This window comes from Haliotis cracherodii, unplaced genomic scaffold (assembly GCF_022045235.1).
Source record: "Haliotis cracherodii isolate W230 unplaced genomic scaffold, xgHalCrac1.p SCAF_7, whole genome shotgun sequence".
NCBI classification, from domain to species: Eukaryota; Metazoa; Mollusca; class Gastropoda; order Lepetellida; family Haliotidae; genus Haliotis; species Haliotis cracherodii.
The window spans coordinates 4,520,666-4,536,308 of record NW_027266330.1 but is presented as its reverse complement, the minus strand read 5'-3'; the positions used below and the strand labels follow the sequence as shown (position 1 = coordinate 4,536,308).

At 39.1% G+C, this 15,643-nt stretch overlaps 1 protein-coding gene across 1 annotated transcript; it reads left to right on the top strand.

The window, feature by feature from the left end:
- The first annotated feature begins 1,416 nt into the window (after positions 1–1,416).
- On the top strand, positions 1,417–12,441 carry LOC139448462 (ankyrin repeat and death domain-containing protein 1A-like). The gene is made up of 8 exons (XM_071230010.1): positions 1,417–1,661; positions 4,047–4,114; positions 4,604–4,879; positions 6,537–6,672; positions 7,419–7,432; positions 8,522–8,548; positions 9,975–10,001; positions 10,489–12,441. Exons 1-8 carry the CDS (start codon positions 1,582–1,584, stop codon positions 11,715–11,717), a joined length of 1,857 nt encoding a protein of 618 aa, XP_071086111.1. The 5' UTR covers positions 1,417–1,581; the 3' UTR covers positions 11,718–12,441.
- Positions 12,442–15,643: the final 3,202 nt, after the last annotated feature.

Genomic DNA, 15,643 nt, shown 5'->3' with positions numbered 1-15,643 from the left:
CTCCACAATATATTAGCACGTCCCAGTACATATTTCATGATATAGTTATCTATTACTACTCTGAATGTAAACAACACGATGGCTTTCTTATTGTGTATTTGTAATATATGCTGCTTATTGTATCAATAAAACCTCTGCATCTGTAGTTTGTTAGTTTGACCTCTTTCCTGGTGAATGTGCTTAATGAGACAACCCCCATGGTCAAGTGGATAGAGCATCTGCTCGAAGAGCGGAATATCGGTCGAGTCATACCAAATCAGATAAAAGATGGTAGTGTTACCCTGTTTAGTGCTTGGTTTCAGAGAATAAACAAGGTCGGCACGAAGTCAGAATAATAAAAGGAGGCATGGTATCTCAGTGGGCTAGCACTATAGAACTGGCATTAGTCCCAATTAATACAAACAGCCTTGCACGCATGCACGCATGCACGCATGCACACATGCACGCACGCACGCAAGAACGCACGTTCATGCACGTCGTCATATAAGTACAATAAACTTGAACGTGACGCTATTCAAACCCATTTTATCTCACCTATGCCTAATAATGTTACAATTATGGAAGCTCACCATAAACGGCTTGAAACATAAACATCTTTGACGCTACATGGTTTAAGATGAACTAAATGGATTTCAGAACTGCGTACTGTTACAAAACAAAACAGACAAATGGAAGTCAAGTGAGTTTATGTCGTAGCCTGTTTTTCCACATCGTCTCTGAAACCTCAGTTGAGGCTGGCTGGAACTTCACTCACTTGTTCTTACCCAATTTGTTGGCAGTCATATTGAGCAACTGTTCTTGATCATTTAGCATTGTTTCTTTTATAAGTAAGCAAATTTGGTATATGTTTAGTAGTTCGTAGTCAGACTCAACACAGCCCCCATCTTTCTGAATAATATTAATCATGACCTTGATTTGACCTTCTCCCCTTAAACCCATGAGACCAATGGAGCGAAACCTTGATATGTTTCCAACCATGGCCCCTGAAGTCGTTCAAGATGACCGAATCTTTATATCTTTTTTCAGATTGTAATTGCAATGTTATATGTACCGATTAGTGGAACTCTCCAGATATGTTCTGCTGTTTGCAATAATCTGTTTATCTTGACATTGACTTGACCTATGCATTTTGATTACAAGCTTATTTGATCTGTAAAATACATCCTGTGAAACTATCGGACTGAGAAACGTTGGCATTCGTGTTACTTCTTTTGATGACTTCATTCTGTTATTATTGGCTCAGTCTAGGTGTGTGGGTATGAATGCTGACAGCAACTTGTCCAGTGGTTATCCTATTTTACATTGTAAACTTTTCGGGTGAGCAAGAGTCACATGACACGATATTGTGTACTGGCTTATTTGTATCTACATACCGTACATTTCACGATATGAAACTTTACCAGCCAGCCACGCTACGGTAACTATGACTGTGCATATGCTTGAAACCAGAAAATCCAGTTGCAATACAGTGACTGTCAGCGCAGCAAGGTTATAGTGGTGTACGTACAAGTGACACTTTCCTTTGACAGCATCTCTGTGTTACATGTCATACCACTCGTGCTCAGGCTATCGTTGACACAAATGCATTTAGTTGGAACTGCACAGACAAACACCGACCTGATTGCAGTAGGGGACGGATGTAAGGGTGGATTGTCCAAACCGTGAGTATCAACTAGTGTGTTTCTAAAAAACAAACGCCAGTGTTTTGTCCAAAGCTGTTTACAGTAGTTTCGAAATATTAAGTTTTGCTAACACATTGTTTAAACGTTATTACATAAGAAGGTCTCTTGAAAATGTCATAAATGCTCATGACAAAACACACTCACGATCTTATTAAATTGCACCATCTGTTTACGTGTTGCACGAAAAGTAATCTCCAATGGCCCAGAACGTATGACATACATAACGACGAACAAAAGAACAACGTATTTCTCCTTGTGGACGACACATTCGTTACGACATCAGTATTATATTATACGACTGCTTCAGTGTCCACATAAAATAACGTTTGAGTGGCGTCCATCGGTTTTGACTTTGTTTGCCCAAAATTATATTATCAAACAATATGGCTAATGACGATTATCATACGATTCTATCGCGCCACAATAGTCATGTTTCTGCTAAAGTTGATGTACAAGTCACTGTTATACATTTTCTGTTTCGCTGATTTAGGATTCTCGAGTTATATTTCCCATAGCATTTTATTATGCATTATTTCATATTGTTACTGTTTGTTTCTTACAGATACTGATATTGACATTTATTTAAACTGTAAACGTTAGGTGATCATTTGGCCATAACCTCTATCATACAACTAGGCCAGAACATAATCACGTACAATCTTTTGAAGGCCAAAATGACCTTCCTGAAAGCTCTTAATCAACTTTGTGCATGTCCTGTAATCCATACTACCTGATATAGGTTTCAGTCTGAATATAACGTAAGATAGTCTGGAAAAATTGGTTTTGACATTAAACATATTAAACATCTCTTGATGTGTAAACGATTATTAACATTTTTACAAAACACATTTTCCGAGATGCAAGTAAAAGCAACAAAACCGTTTGCATAATCGCTGGATTCTCTTCTAAAAGCAGAATCAATATATGATTCAGAATATGTCATAAGCATGTTTTTATGACTCGCTATCAAATAGTGATGATAGAACGTGTAGTGCGCATCCTGCCCCACCGATGGCGACCCGTGAAGATCCGGGGTAGAATAGGTCTTCAGCAACCCATGCTTGTCTCTCCCGTGAAAATCCGGGGTAGAACAGGTCTTCAGCAACCCATGTTTCACCCATGAAGATCCGGGGTAGAATAGGTCTTCAGCAACCCATGCTTGTAGTAAAAGGCGACTAGGGCGGTCAAGCCCGCTGATTTGGTTGAGGCACATCGTTGTATCCCAATTGCGTCGATCGATGTTTAAGATTTCAATCACTGAATTCCACCTTATAGGTTTTATCTATCATACATCATCCATAGTTTTAGTGAGATGCCCTGTGTTCAGAGTGTTTTAAATATTAACATACTGTTTATGATGCGGTGAAAAATCAAACGCCCATAACAAAGTTGTTATTGTTTCAATTTGCGTTTTCACCAAATATGCTTTGACCTTCTTATAACATTTCGAATTATGTACATCAACCAAGTCAGCGAGCCTGACCACCCAATCCCGTGAGTCGCCTCTTATGACAGGCACAGTCACCCTTTACGGCAAGCATGGGTTGCTGAAGACCTATTCTACCTGGGATCTTCACGGGAGAGACAAGCATGGGTTGCTGAAGACCTATTCTACCCCGGATCTTCACGGGTCTTCAGCAACCCATGCTTGTCGTTGACTAACAAGGCGACTAACGGGATCGGGTGGTCAGGCTCTCTGACTTGGTTGGTGCATGTTATCCAAATTACGTGGATCGATGCTCATGATATCCGTCACTGGGTTGTCTGGTCTAGACTCGATTATTTACAGACCGCCGCCATGTAGCTGGAATATTGCTGCGTGCGGGGATAAACAACAAACAGGCGAAACAAATATGAAGGTACATGGACACCTTCTCCAATATTTAGCAGTTGATTACGATTATATAACTGTTGATACGAGAATGTATACCAAAAAACAATAATCCTAGAAATTAGCTCTTTGGATCTACAATGTATGTAACACTTAGGTGAAAGAACGTATACAATTAAGAGCTGGGTTACCTGTAGTTTTCAAATGAAACCGAAAAATATATACACATGCCAGGTTCGTGTATGTTACATGAAACCCACTCAAGAAGAGATTGTTTTATAGGTTACTTCTAAAAGAACAGCTATCCACTAAATACAATCCACTTTTCAAATGAAAATCACACACGTGAATGGTAATGTTCAAAGTATCCCTAAACTTGTATGATTCCCTTCCGAGCGCCAACCGAATATTACGTGTCACTTCAATTTCTATCTAATTTCGCTTGTTATCAATGTTACTTTACATGTCAGTTTTGTTTTTAAATCATTTGTACTTGTTCGCCATCAGCATACCTGTTCCATGTATGGTTGCAGGCGAAAGATGAGGGAGCATTCTATATATTCAGGAATATTGATGTTAAGCTTGCTACTAATCATATTGGGTGAGTATATCCATTCACAATATCTTATACATTACTGAGACAATTTTGTTATGTTTTTCGTTTGTTTTTAAGTACATTACACCTATTCTTGGATTTTAACTGAGTGAGTTTGGTTTAACGCCGCTTTTAACAGTATTCCAGTTATATCACAGCGTGTCAGCTTAATGTGGGAAGGAAGCCCGAAGTGATGCAGGTCTCAGACGTTTACCACTTCGGTAAAACCAACGAATACGGGTATGGTGCTGACAAACTTAGAAACATAATCCGGGCGAACCAGGATTCGAACCCACTATCAGAGGTTTCTGGCGTGCCGAAGGGACGCAACTCTCCACAGCGAATCGCGGCGCCATAGACGACTGGGCCCCCTCTTGGATTTAAAAAAAATGGAATAGAGACAGTCATTGTGTGGATGATTATTTGAACTATGTATTTGAAAATGAAGTCAGTAAGAATGTGGCATTGGCTATGTATTTTTTTATATTTTTGCAGTACTGGAAGTCAGAGGTGACGAAATCTGTCCATGGGGCAAATATGGAGATGCTTGTGACAAAAACTGCTCTGATCACTGTAGGATATCACCTGATCTGGGCATTATTCACTGTGACAGGACAAGTGGAAGTTGTTCGGAAGGATGCATTCCAGGCTGGTATGATGATAAATGCAGACAAGAGTGCAGCAAGAACTGTATCAACAACACCTGCAATCATCAAGATGGTGTGTGTACATCGGGATGCATTGCTGGCAAAAAGGGAACATTTTGTGAAGGTATGAATTACAAAATGTAATGTAGATGATCACAGTTTACACGTTGTACACATTCACATACACGAACCTGCCAATCAGACCTACATGTTGTTTACAAACATGTTTGTGATCGATATTCATCAACATCTACGTCTACCACCACCGTAAGGATTTGGCAGGAGAGTATTTAAACGTCAATCAGAAAACAAACCTAGATTTTTGAGCTCCCTTCCAAAGGCGAAAAACAATGTCCCCGACATCACCGAATTCAAAGCACACTTGATCATAACAACTTTTCAAACTTGATGAGATTCATTTCAGAATAGGCACAATCAAGAAAAACCTACGGAAACCACTGTTTCTGGGCCACAACAGTCACAATAATTTTATTTCACATGCTTGCGTTGAATCCCTGAAAACTTCAAATCATGCATATTCCTCGTGTCAAAGTAGCCGGCTTGTCGGCAAAAAGCGGCTTGTCTGCAGCCTAAAAAGCGGCTGTTCAGTCATACCCCAGTTCTATTGATAATCACATTGTACCAGCAGGCTCATTCCCAGTGAATCTACAGGTTAATGTTGAACCACATGATTTATCGGGGTTGCCATCTTTCTTCATAAGCTGTCTGCTGAGGCACGGAAAATGTAAATATTGGTAGCCATATTGACAGTTTTGAAGTGTGAGCAACAATGATGTAGGTCAAGTTCTGCCACATCCATGTTTGGGGTGGAGAGGCATTTATTTTTTATTGTTTTTTATTATTACTTGGGGTTATTGCTAAATAACTAATAAGACTTACACATGCAAAATGAATAGTAGAATATTAATTCATGAAGTTTGTTGTAGACATATATTAATTTGTGTAGCATTTAAAAAACTATTTCTACAATCTGCAACCCCTACAATGAAAATGGCAAGGTCGATTTCCAAGATTTGACTTCTCTCGCTGATTTTAAAGAAATGACTTGGTGAGTTCAAACAGTGCACAGCAGGTCAGTAGAAATAAACACATCTGTCTTTGGACTGAGTTTGGAGGGTTATCTGTCAACTTCTTTTTGAAAGTCATTTGAACACTTGTATTGAACTTCTCACGCACCATGGTGTTTTTAATCTTGAACTTGAGTAATATTTGTTACATTTATAACTACCTGTTACCACCTTTCAGAATGTTCTAAGATTGGGAACCTTTGTACCCTGTGTTGTTACGCCTTGCAAGAGACCACGTTTACCAATCGTTGTTGTCGTCATGGCAGAATTGAGATAACTTACTGTGTTCTGAAATTTGATGTAAATCACTCTGTTCCAAATTAAAATCAGAGGTATCTACTCTACAGTGGGGCTACATTAAATTTCAAAACACAGTAGGTTCATCTCCTAAATGACTGGAGCTTGTCGTGTGCGTAAAACATTGTTGTCATTTACTGAAATGTACATCTCTACCTTACAACATGTGGGAAGTTCTTTGACCTTGGACCCTCGAGTTCATCAGTGTATCGAGAAAGTGCATTAGTATTCATGGTTATCTCTGTGTTTACAAAGATAACAGGGACGTGTAATACAGATGATGCGAAAGAAACATATCACTATATTCTTTATCATTGTAAGATAAAACAAATACTCCTTTCCATCACCAGAATAAGTGATATTTACTATGATGAAAAACAAGTGATCTGTATACAGTTTCAGAGGAAGAAAACGAACCAAAGGTCACAGAGAGCACAACAGACCCATGGAAGAATCCTACACCAGTGCTGATCACTGTAATTTTGGTGATAATCATCGTGATTCTAATCAGTGTAGTGATTGCATATGTTTGGTAAGCATGCAGCTCATCTCATATGTAAGTCGTATCTATAACTGTCACCTGGCCTACTACCTTACATATACAACATATTTCCTAGTCATCACATAGTGTTGGCCTGTGACTGTGTGCACGTCTATTTAATCCATGCCACTAAACATGTGCAACCTATGCAGTAGTAACAGTACATAGCAGTACAACTGCAGTGTGCAGTCATCTCCTTTGTCTCTACATGTCTAGTATTGCTCACCAGGACAAACCACAATAACTGTTCAACTGACAAAATGAAGTACACACAACTAGTAAGGTTCACAAAGTAGCCAATATTCTACATGTCTATTTCAGATAAAATGCCTGTTTAAAACACTCCCCACCAACGCCATAGTGTTGGATAATGTGTAGTTGTGTGCACAGGAATCTAATCAATGTCACTGAACTCACACCTATATGCAACATGTACGTCAGTACAGCTGCATCGTGACATCTACTTTTCCCTATGTTATCTATGCTTTAAACAATCAACTAAAATCCACTTGATACTTACGAATTTGTAACGTTGTGATAAGAGTTTTCATGTATTCATTGAACATTACAGCTGTCGTCTTTAAGTGTGTCTGATGAACGTGACAAATATTAGCCTAAATGTTATGAGTAATAATAAACATTTCATATGCATTGAACTACCAACATTAAGCAGTTACACTTAATAATTTCTTATACATGTATTTACATTGTTTAATTTTTAGTTTATTTCATTTCAGTCTACACCAAAAATGTAAGTGTTGCATACTCTGAATGTTTCATCTCACGTATGATACGTAAGGGAAGAGATATTTGTATTCAAATTGGAGTGCTGGGGGCAATTAAAGGGTAATAATCACATTCCAGTAATGTGATTTGCTCCATAACTCATGTAATTTGAGATGCACTATTTTTAATTCATTCATAAATCTATAACCCACAATGTGATCACTGGGACACCAATTAAACTGCAAAATATGATAAAAACTTAAAAGACGTTGAAACATTGATATATTCTCAAGCTAGGAATACAAAGCATACCTCTTGAGTTTTATTCAACTTTTATGGTAACAAACAACACATGGACATCGTCAACAGTTCATTTAATCACGTACATCTTCAGTCTGAAAGCTGAAGTAATGTCTGTGGAATATATTCGTCTCTATCTCATCAATAGAGGCAATCGAGACTTTCCCTTTATGGCAAACAATAGTCTAGCAGTTCTAGCCTTAGGTGTTCACATTTCACAACGTTTGAGGTACAATCAAGTACGCTGTTTCTGGGACGATTTCAAACGACCCTTGCTCAAAGAAATTGTTTGTTCAGGATTACCACTTTCACGGCCACAGGAAACCTTTCAAAACGTTTTATCACAGACATATGGTTATTTACAATTTGACGCATCAATGAAAATTTGAACAATTGACTTGACTCTGCATAATACGCTTACCTTTTAACGAACACCTGGTACCATCACTATGTGATGGAGATTCAAAAACACATGCCTTTGACACAGTCGTAATAATTCAATCGACTGAGCTTTTAGCAGCAATGTCTCATGAATATGAAAAGGGTTTAATTGCTTTTATTTAGATAAGTCGGCAGGTCCAAATGTGTGAATCGACACAACCGATTTACATATAAAGTTTTCATTAATAACCGGGGGCGCTCGTCACGCCGATTCCCAAAATGGGTACAATGTGTGATGCCCATTTTTGGTGTCCCCCGCCGTGATATTGCTGGAATATTGCTAAAACCATACTCACTCACTCATAAAAAGTAGATAATGCTGAATAGGCTTTCACTGTGTAACTGGACATTTCACATGTTCCTTTGTTCTCAGGTGCCAGAAGACAAGACCTAATTGCGGGTAAGAATATAATTCTCAGACCGGTAGCTTTGGTTGTTTTGTATGCCACTACTGGGGGCTACCGAGCCACCCTTCAGACAAGTTTGCTGTTATGCCATTGTGTGACATAAAAGCTCAAATTATCCATATTCTTAAAGCCTATAACCAACTATCACTTCCTTAATCATGCTTCGGAATACAGGACATGTTTTACTTCGTCGAAAACGAATTATAAATAAGGATTCAAGATCGGAAACGAAAAACAGCAAAGGCTTTTGAAAGTATGATGGTGGCCCCCTCTGCACTGTTAATTTGAGTTCTGCATGGACGCTGCAGTCGATATAACCCTAGTTGTTATGCCACGAGAGATGGAACTAAAACCCGCACTTGGCAACATGATTTAGATAAATACAAACTAACAGCAAAGCAATCAATGGAACGAATATGATTTAGCATACTATAGGTGGTGTATACATACTGGCGCACGTGCTTGATATAGTTTTGGAAAAACTACAGCGCCACAATTTATGGTAATGATCTTCCATTAACGATGTGGTCAACTCAAACCTGCATCGCTCTTGCTTCAACTCGCATCAACCTGACACGCGTTTTGTATATAGCTGATATATTCTTCAAAACTGCATGAACACATGTTTCACTCCCCCATTCACGGATTTATCAGGCTAGTTTTACTCCGAACAGAACGAATGTGGTATTTTTCTCGCATGTGCACGCAGCTGTGCTGAATTCTTTTTCTCGTGTAATTTATGGGCGATGGGGTAGCTTTGTCACGCCGAAGACTCGGGTTCGATTTCTCACATGGGTACAATGTTGGACACCATTTCTGGTGTCCCCCGCCGTGATATTCTGGAGACAACTGCAATTAGCGGCGTAAAATTAGACTCGTTCACTCTCACGTGATTCTTCCTTGCACTGACAACTCCCATTTCTCAAGCGTTCACTACTGCACTAAAGCTATTTAATGTTCACTTCCCATATCCATGAGCATATGCATGCTTTCTTAGTTTTGAACTTGCAGGACATGATTAAATACCTTTGGAACATCTTTGATTATTTGCTTACGTTTCCAAAAACCACCAGAAGCCACAGGGATGGGGTAAATCCTGCTGGGGAACCATGTGGGTATCAGAAGTACCGTGGTCCCCATGGTCCCTAGTATCGTGACCTTCCTTTGGTTGATATATTACTAATAACTTAATTAATAATATGTTAATATATAACTTGATTTAGTCACGATATGGCAGAAATATTGCCCATGTGACCATAGACCTTAATTTACTCGCACTTATCCTTTGTGTGGCGAAAATGGTGTTATACATTTAATGTGCAGTTATTATTGTACAACAGAACTCTGTATGCATGCAGGCATGAGAGGGACACTTATGAGACTTCGTTCATGACAGGATTAAACATGTCTCTTTTTCAGATGTGGAAAGTGATGGATTAATCACAGGTAAGGGTAGAATTCACTGGCATTAAGGGTAACGGCTACTTCCTGTCATATTGGCAAAAACACAAGCAATGCAAATAATGGCCCACATTGCTGGGGTATTTTATGTTGATAAATAAGAACACAAAAGAATTTTACTTGGACATGTCCTGTCGGAAGATACCAATACCAATGGTCATGGCATTAACTAAACAATCAATAATACATTATAATCAATTAGACAAATAAAAAATTATAATCGTGAAGACTGAATTGTAGTTCATGTAAAAGAGCATAGATTAAGAGTGATCTCGCGAATTACCAAATATGCTCTCTCTCTCTCTATACTTATATATCATTCTACAACTGTGGAAATATCTAACGTTTCCTCCGCCGAAAAAGTTCAAAATAAAAACATGTAAGTATTGTTGCAGCAGTAATATTTTCTGAATTACCCTTTTCTCTATAAATGTGTATAAAAATCTGGTTTACTACTTTTGTATCCCACCAGGTAAAACGAGGACAAGAATTGCTGATAACACACTCCATAGGGCCTGCCAAATTGGAGATCTGAAATTCGTGAAAGAACTGATGAGTAATAATTCAATAGATGTCAATGCCCAAGAGTCATATGGAGTGACACCAGTTATGTGGGCCGCACAGAATGGGCGCAATGAGGTCTTTCAATTCCTTGTGTCTGTGGGAGCTGATTTGTTACTTTTGGACAGTGACGGAGACAACATTCTTACCATGGCTTGTGGTGGGGGACACATAGAAATAGTGAAGAGCATTCTCAAGATGTCCTCAGCTCCTAACATCAATAGACCAAGGAAAGACGGGAGAACTCCGCTGATGTGGGCAGCTTTGCAAGGGAATCTTGAGGTATTTAACTACCTGACGAGTGAAAACGCTGACTTGTTTTTAAGTGATAATGATGAACAAAACATCCTTCACTGTGCCTGCCGCGGAGGACACACTGGAATTGTGAATGAGGTCATCTCCAAAACCAGAATTGATATCAACAGTAGTGACAGATATGGAAGGACAGCAATGATGGTTGCAGCTGAGCACGGACATAAAGATGTGTTTGACCTCCTTGTCGAGAACAGAAGTGACATATCTCACACCGATAAGCGAGGAAAAAACATACTCCATGTGGCATGTCTTGGAGGACATGTGGACATGGTGGAACGTGTCCTCTCAGAGGGCGCTTTTGACATCAACTGTAGAGAGAAATATGGGATAACTCCACTTATGTGTGCAGCATTTAATGGACACCGGGACGTATTTGCGTTCCTTATGGGGAGGGACGCTGATGCTTCACTACTTAGTCACACGGGGAAAAACATCCTACACGTGGCTTGCATGGGAGGACACCTTGGCATGGTGCAGCATATCCTGTCGCAGGACATCGCGGACATCAACAGTCACGGACAAGATGGGAGGACGCCACTGATGTTGGCAACACAGAGGGAACAAAGAGCAGTGTTTGACTTACTTGTGCAGGAAAGAGCTGATCTATCACAAGTGGATAAAAAAGGAAACAACGTCCTTCATCTGGCCAGTAAAATAGGAAGTATGGAAATTGTCCAACATGTTCTGAGAGAGAATACTCTTGACATTAACGCAAAAAATCGTCGCGGGAAGACAGCAGCCATGATTGCAAAACATAAGGGTAAAAATGCAGTGTATGAATTACTGCGAAAAAAAGTGCGAAGAGGCAGAATAGAATTCTTATAACAAATGTAATATTTGCGGATGCAATTTCCGTGTATAAATAGTACACATTCTAATACTTAATGTCCTTGATTTGAAACAACACTCTTAGAGAGAGTCAGAAATATTTGGCATAGTGAGTTTGTCGTCTCGCAGCAAATCATTACAAAATATCTTGTGAGGCTTTCAAGGAAGAAGCAGATTTCCAATTACCATAGGATCATATTATGCTCGTGTGTAAAATCTAGCTTCAATTAAGAAACAAGCATATTCCAAAGAATTTAACATCTTATCCAAATATCAGTTTGTTTTGCATACTCATGTTTACCTCAAATACTAGTATTACATTACTAGAAAATATTGCAATGCTGGAGTTTTGGGGTTTTTTTATAACGGAATCAAATGCCTTAGCGAAATCGAAAAAACATGCATAAAATTTACCTATCCTTTTTGAGAGCTAATTTGTAATAAAAGCTTGTAAAATGAAAACATTGTCGATTGTGGAATATCCAGCTCTAAATCCTGCATGTTCTTCATAAATGTTTCCCATTGCATCTGACCGAACATTAATCTGCCATTAAGAATCATGGGATATAATTTTCCCAAACAACTCAGTACAGATATTCCCCGACAGGTATCAATATTACCCTCATCACCCTTTTAATGCAATGGAAAAAGTATTGCTTTTGACCATTCGGAACATTTTGTTCGAAGCTTGTTGGTTGGAAAGACTGCCAATGTGTTTTTTTTATTTTGTCATAATATCCATATGGCATTGCTGGACACAACAGTCGAATTCAATTATATTCAATTATATTTAATTATATTTTCAGGGCTATTAAATGGGTGATATGTTTCTCTCATGAAATATTTCTGTTAATCCATGCCTGATCTTTGCTGGCTCAACACGATAACTCTCTCTAAAGACATCTATCCACAAAGGGTACATTCAATGCCATATATGACGTTTTCAGTTTTGTCCAGTATGTTTCCAGTATGTAAAGATAGATTTGAATTCATGATAGGTTATCAAATTAGGACAGGTTTTGCAATAGTGTGTGCCACATGAAGAAATTGTGCATGGAGATGGGTTGAAAAGAAAAGTGTCCACCAACTTGACTGAAAATTATTTAAAGATGTTTGTAGATGAATCTTCGTTTTTTTTAAATGGAAGTTGCCTGCACGTTGAACATTGGTCGATTTGATGATATAATGAAGGACCACCCGAGGACTGCAATCAAAAGGCATACTGCTTTAATGTTATCCTGTCACCAGGAAGAGATCCCCCAGCTGCACAAGACCAAATCGAAGTTTTGGAGTTTTGTTGGTGTAGTTTTGTAGAGCAGGTTTATGATAAGTAGAAGAATACTACTTTTTCTTAACCCTGTTAGGACCTTGGGTAGAATGTGTACGGGAATAGTGTTCCTTTGCCCAATAAACTACTTCCCCAATTACTTCACACAGACGGATGGTAGAATGGGCTGGTCATTCCAAGCCCTGAACAGTTATGATATTTGTATGTATGTGACTTTCGATTTGACTTTTACTTTTGGACTTGGCTAAATTATTGATGTAACAAATCTTCAAATCTGATTGTGAAACATTATAATTGTCTTGAGCGTATGCCCAGAAGTATCCTTGAAGCTGCCAGTTGAATATCCTCTTGTTACATAATTGCCATGTGTTCGTAGTGGGTGGGGAGCTGGGATGGGGAACTATTTACAGAATGGTTCAACCCCAAAATACGTGCATTGGATGATTCATCCTATGAGGAACATGCTACTCAAAATAATTCTTCAATTAGTTGGTCTCGACTTTTTGTAGTTTCCACTGATGATGGTACACATTTGAGGCTCAATTCGTTGCCATATTTATGGCACTTTGTGGCTTTTCTTCGATTTTTATTTCTGGTTGTTGAATGTAAGACGAAAGAACATTCTACATCCTTACAAGCTTTCACACAAAAGAGAAGATGCAATCTTTTCAAAAACCAACTCCTTTAAGACATATCAAAAAAGTATTGGCACGGTGCGCAATCAGGCGACAATAGCATGAAATGTCATCAAACTGCAGAACATGAAACTGAGGATAATGTACCAGCCGGCCTGAATGTGAAGACTGCTCTGGAGGCCATGTGGCTTCCTCGAAGCCATGTCCAATGTGTACAATCCAGCACCAGATCGTTAAAGTAAAACATAAAAGAAACATCACCTTGTCCTATGTAAAGCGAATTATCATGACCACTGTCTCTGTGACCACAACTGTCTCCTGCTCGGCAACAATGTACCGCCTACCTTAAAAAATCACTCTTAATAATTACTTGTGTTTTGGCAGACAACTAATCTTTGCTACAGCAGCACCGACACCGGCATCCACACCGAAACCATCGCCTGATATGAAAATGTTCATTATTTAAAAATTCAGATCGTAATCCAGACGGTCACCATGACTCTGTCTATATTTATATTCGGTTCCAAACCTTGGAGGACATGGATGTGTCTTCTCATTCCCACAAAAGTAAGTGGCTATGAAATGGGAGAAGTAGATCTCCTGTTCATCCACCTGTAACATCAACATTTCTGATCCATTAGTTCAGTGGAAATGTAGAAGTATCTGGAGCAAGTTTCATACAAGACAAACACTGTCAACAATCTGTCTACAGGAGACATATCTTAAGCAGATCGACAACTTTGATATGGGTCAGTGAGTGAGTGTGTGAGTTTTGTTTAACGCCGCTTTTAACAGTATTTAGTTATATCATGGCGTTTCAGCTCAATGTGGGAGGAAAGCCCGAAGTGATGCTGGTCTCAGACGTTTACTACTTCGGTGAAACCCACGAGTACGGGTATGGTGTGGACAAACCTAAAAACATAATCGGGGCGAATCTGGAATCGAACCCACAATCATAGGTTTCTGGCGTGTCCAAGGGACGCAACTCTGCACAGCAAATTGCGGTGCCTTAGACGACTGGGCCATCCGTGCCCCTGATATGCGTCAGTACACTTCCTTTCATTCATTTACCGAGTTTTAAAGCTTCAGGAGGATCTATTGTTTTGGTGAAGCAGGGAGTGATCCGCAGCCCTGTTTTAATTATCTTCATGCTGATGCAGTATGACTAACTGTGCACATAACATTTAATGTATGCTCCTTGGACACTTCGCTGCTCTTCAACTGTCTTATCTACCAACAATAAGTGTAATGTTGTTGAAGGTTTTATTTCTGATAATAATCAAAATGAGTTTAATGACGAAGTAAGCACCTATTTACATCCTGACACTGGAACCTATTCTGTCCTTGATCTTTTCCTCACAGATGCAGATGTTTACATTACATTTTAATGGTGCGTGCGTGCGTATGTGCATGCGTGCATGCGTGTGTGCGATTTGCTTGTGGGAAGACGATGATTGAGCTTTATCAAACAATGAGGAAATTAGTAACCAATCAAACGTTAGCATTTCTGAAACAGGCAATCAGCCGATATTACTGAACAGCATCTCCCTTCCCTTACGGGTAATAAACTGTAAACCATGCTGGTAAATATAACGGGAGTCACTTACTTTGAATCAAGATAATAAATAATATATGGCGAACTAGGACACTGAGACATTTATAAAATTTATATAATATGCTTCAAATGCCTCGCATCCAGGTAGTTTCACCCAATGGACACTGTCACTTTAAGGCTGTACAGCCCTGTTCAAGCCTTTTCAGAGAGGCCGAACCTCCAAGACTCTATATGGTAAATTCCTGCCATGTTTCCAATATTATAGTGGTAACTTAAGTCAGAAGAACGGAAAAAATGCAATTGATTACGGGTGTGAGCAACGTCTTCTTCATAACTCATGAAGTATATATATTCAACTGTCACATGTCGACATATCTTTTATCTGGAAAGACATCCGATGACCATGAGGGCAGTGCGAGATAAGCACCTGGTCCTTCACAGGACA

Excerpts from the sequence above, each read along its gene's own strand:
- LOC139448462 (XM_071230010.1), top strand. The coding sequence starts at position 1,582 with ATGCATTTAGTTGGAACTGCACAGACAAACACCGACCTGATTGCAGTA. Across the intron at positions 4,880-6,536 it reads AAAGGGAACATTTTGTGAAG|TTTCAGAGGAAGAAAACGAA; the intron begins GTATGAATTACA and ends ATCTGTATACAG. Across the intron at positions 10,002-10,488 it reads AAGTGATGGATTAATCACAG|GTAAAACGAGGACAAGAATT; the intron begins GTAAGGGTAGAA and ends GTATCCCACCAG.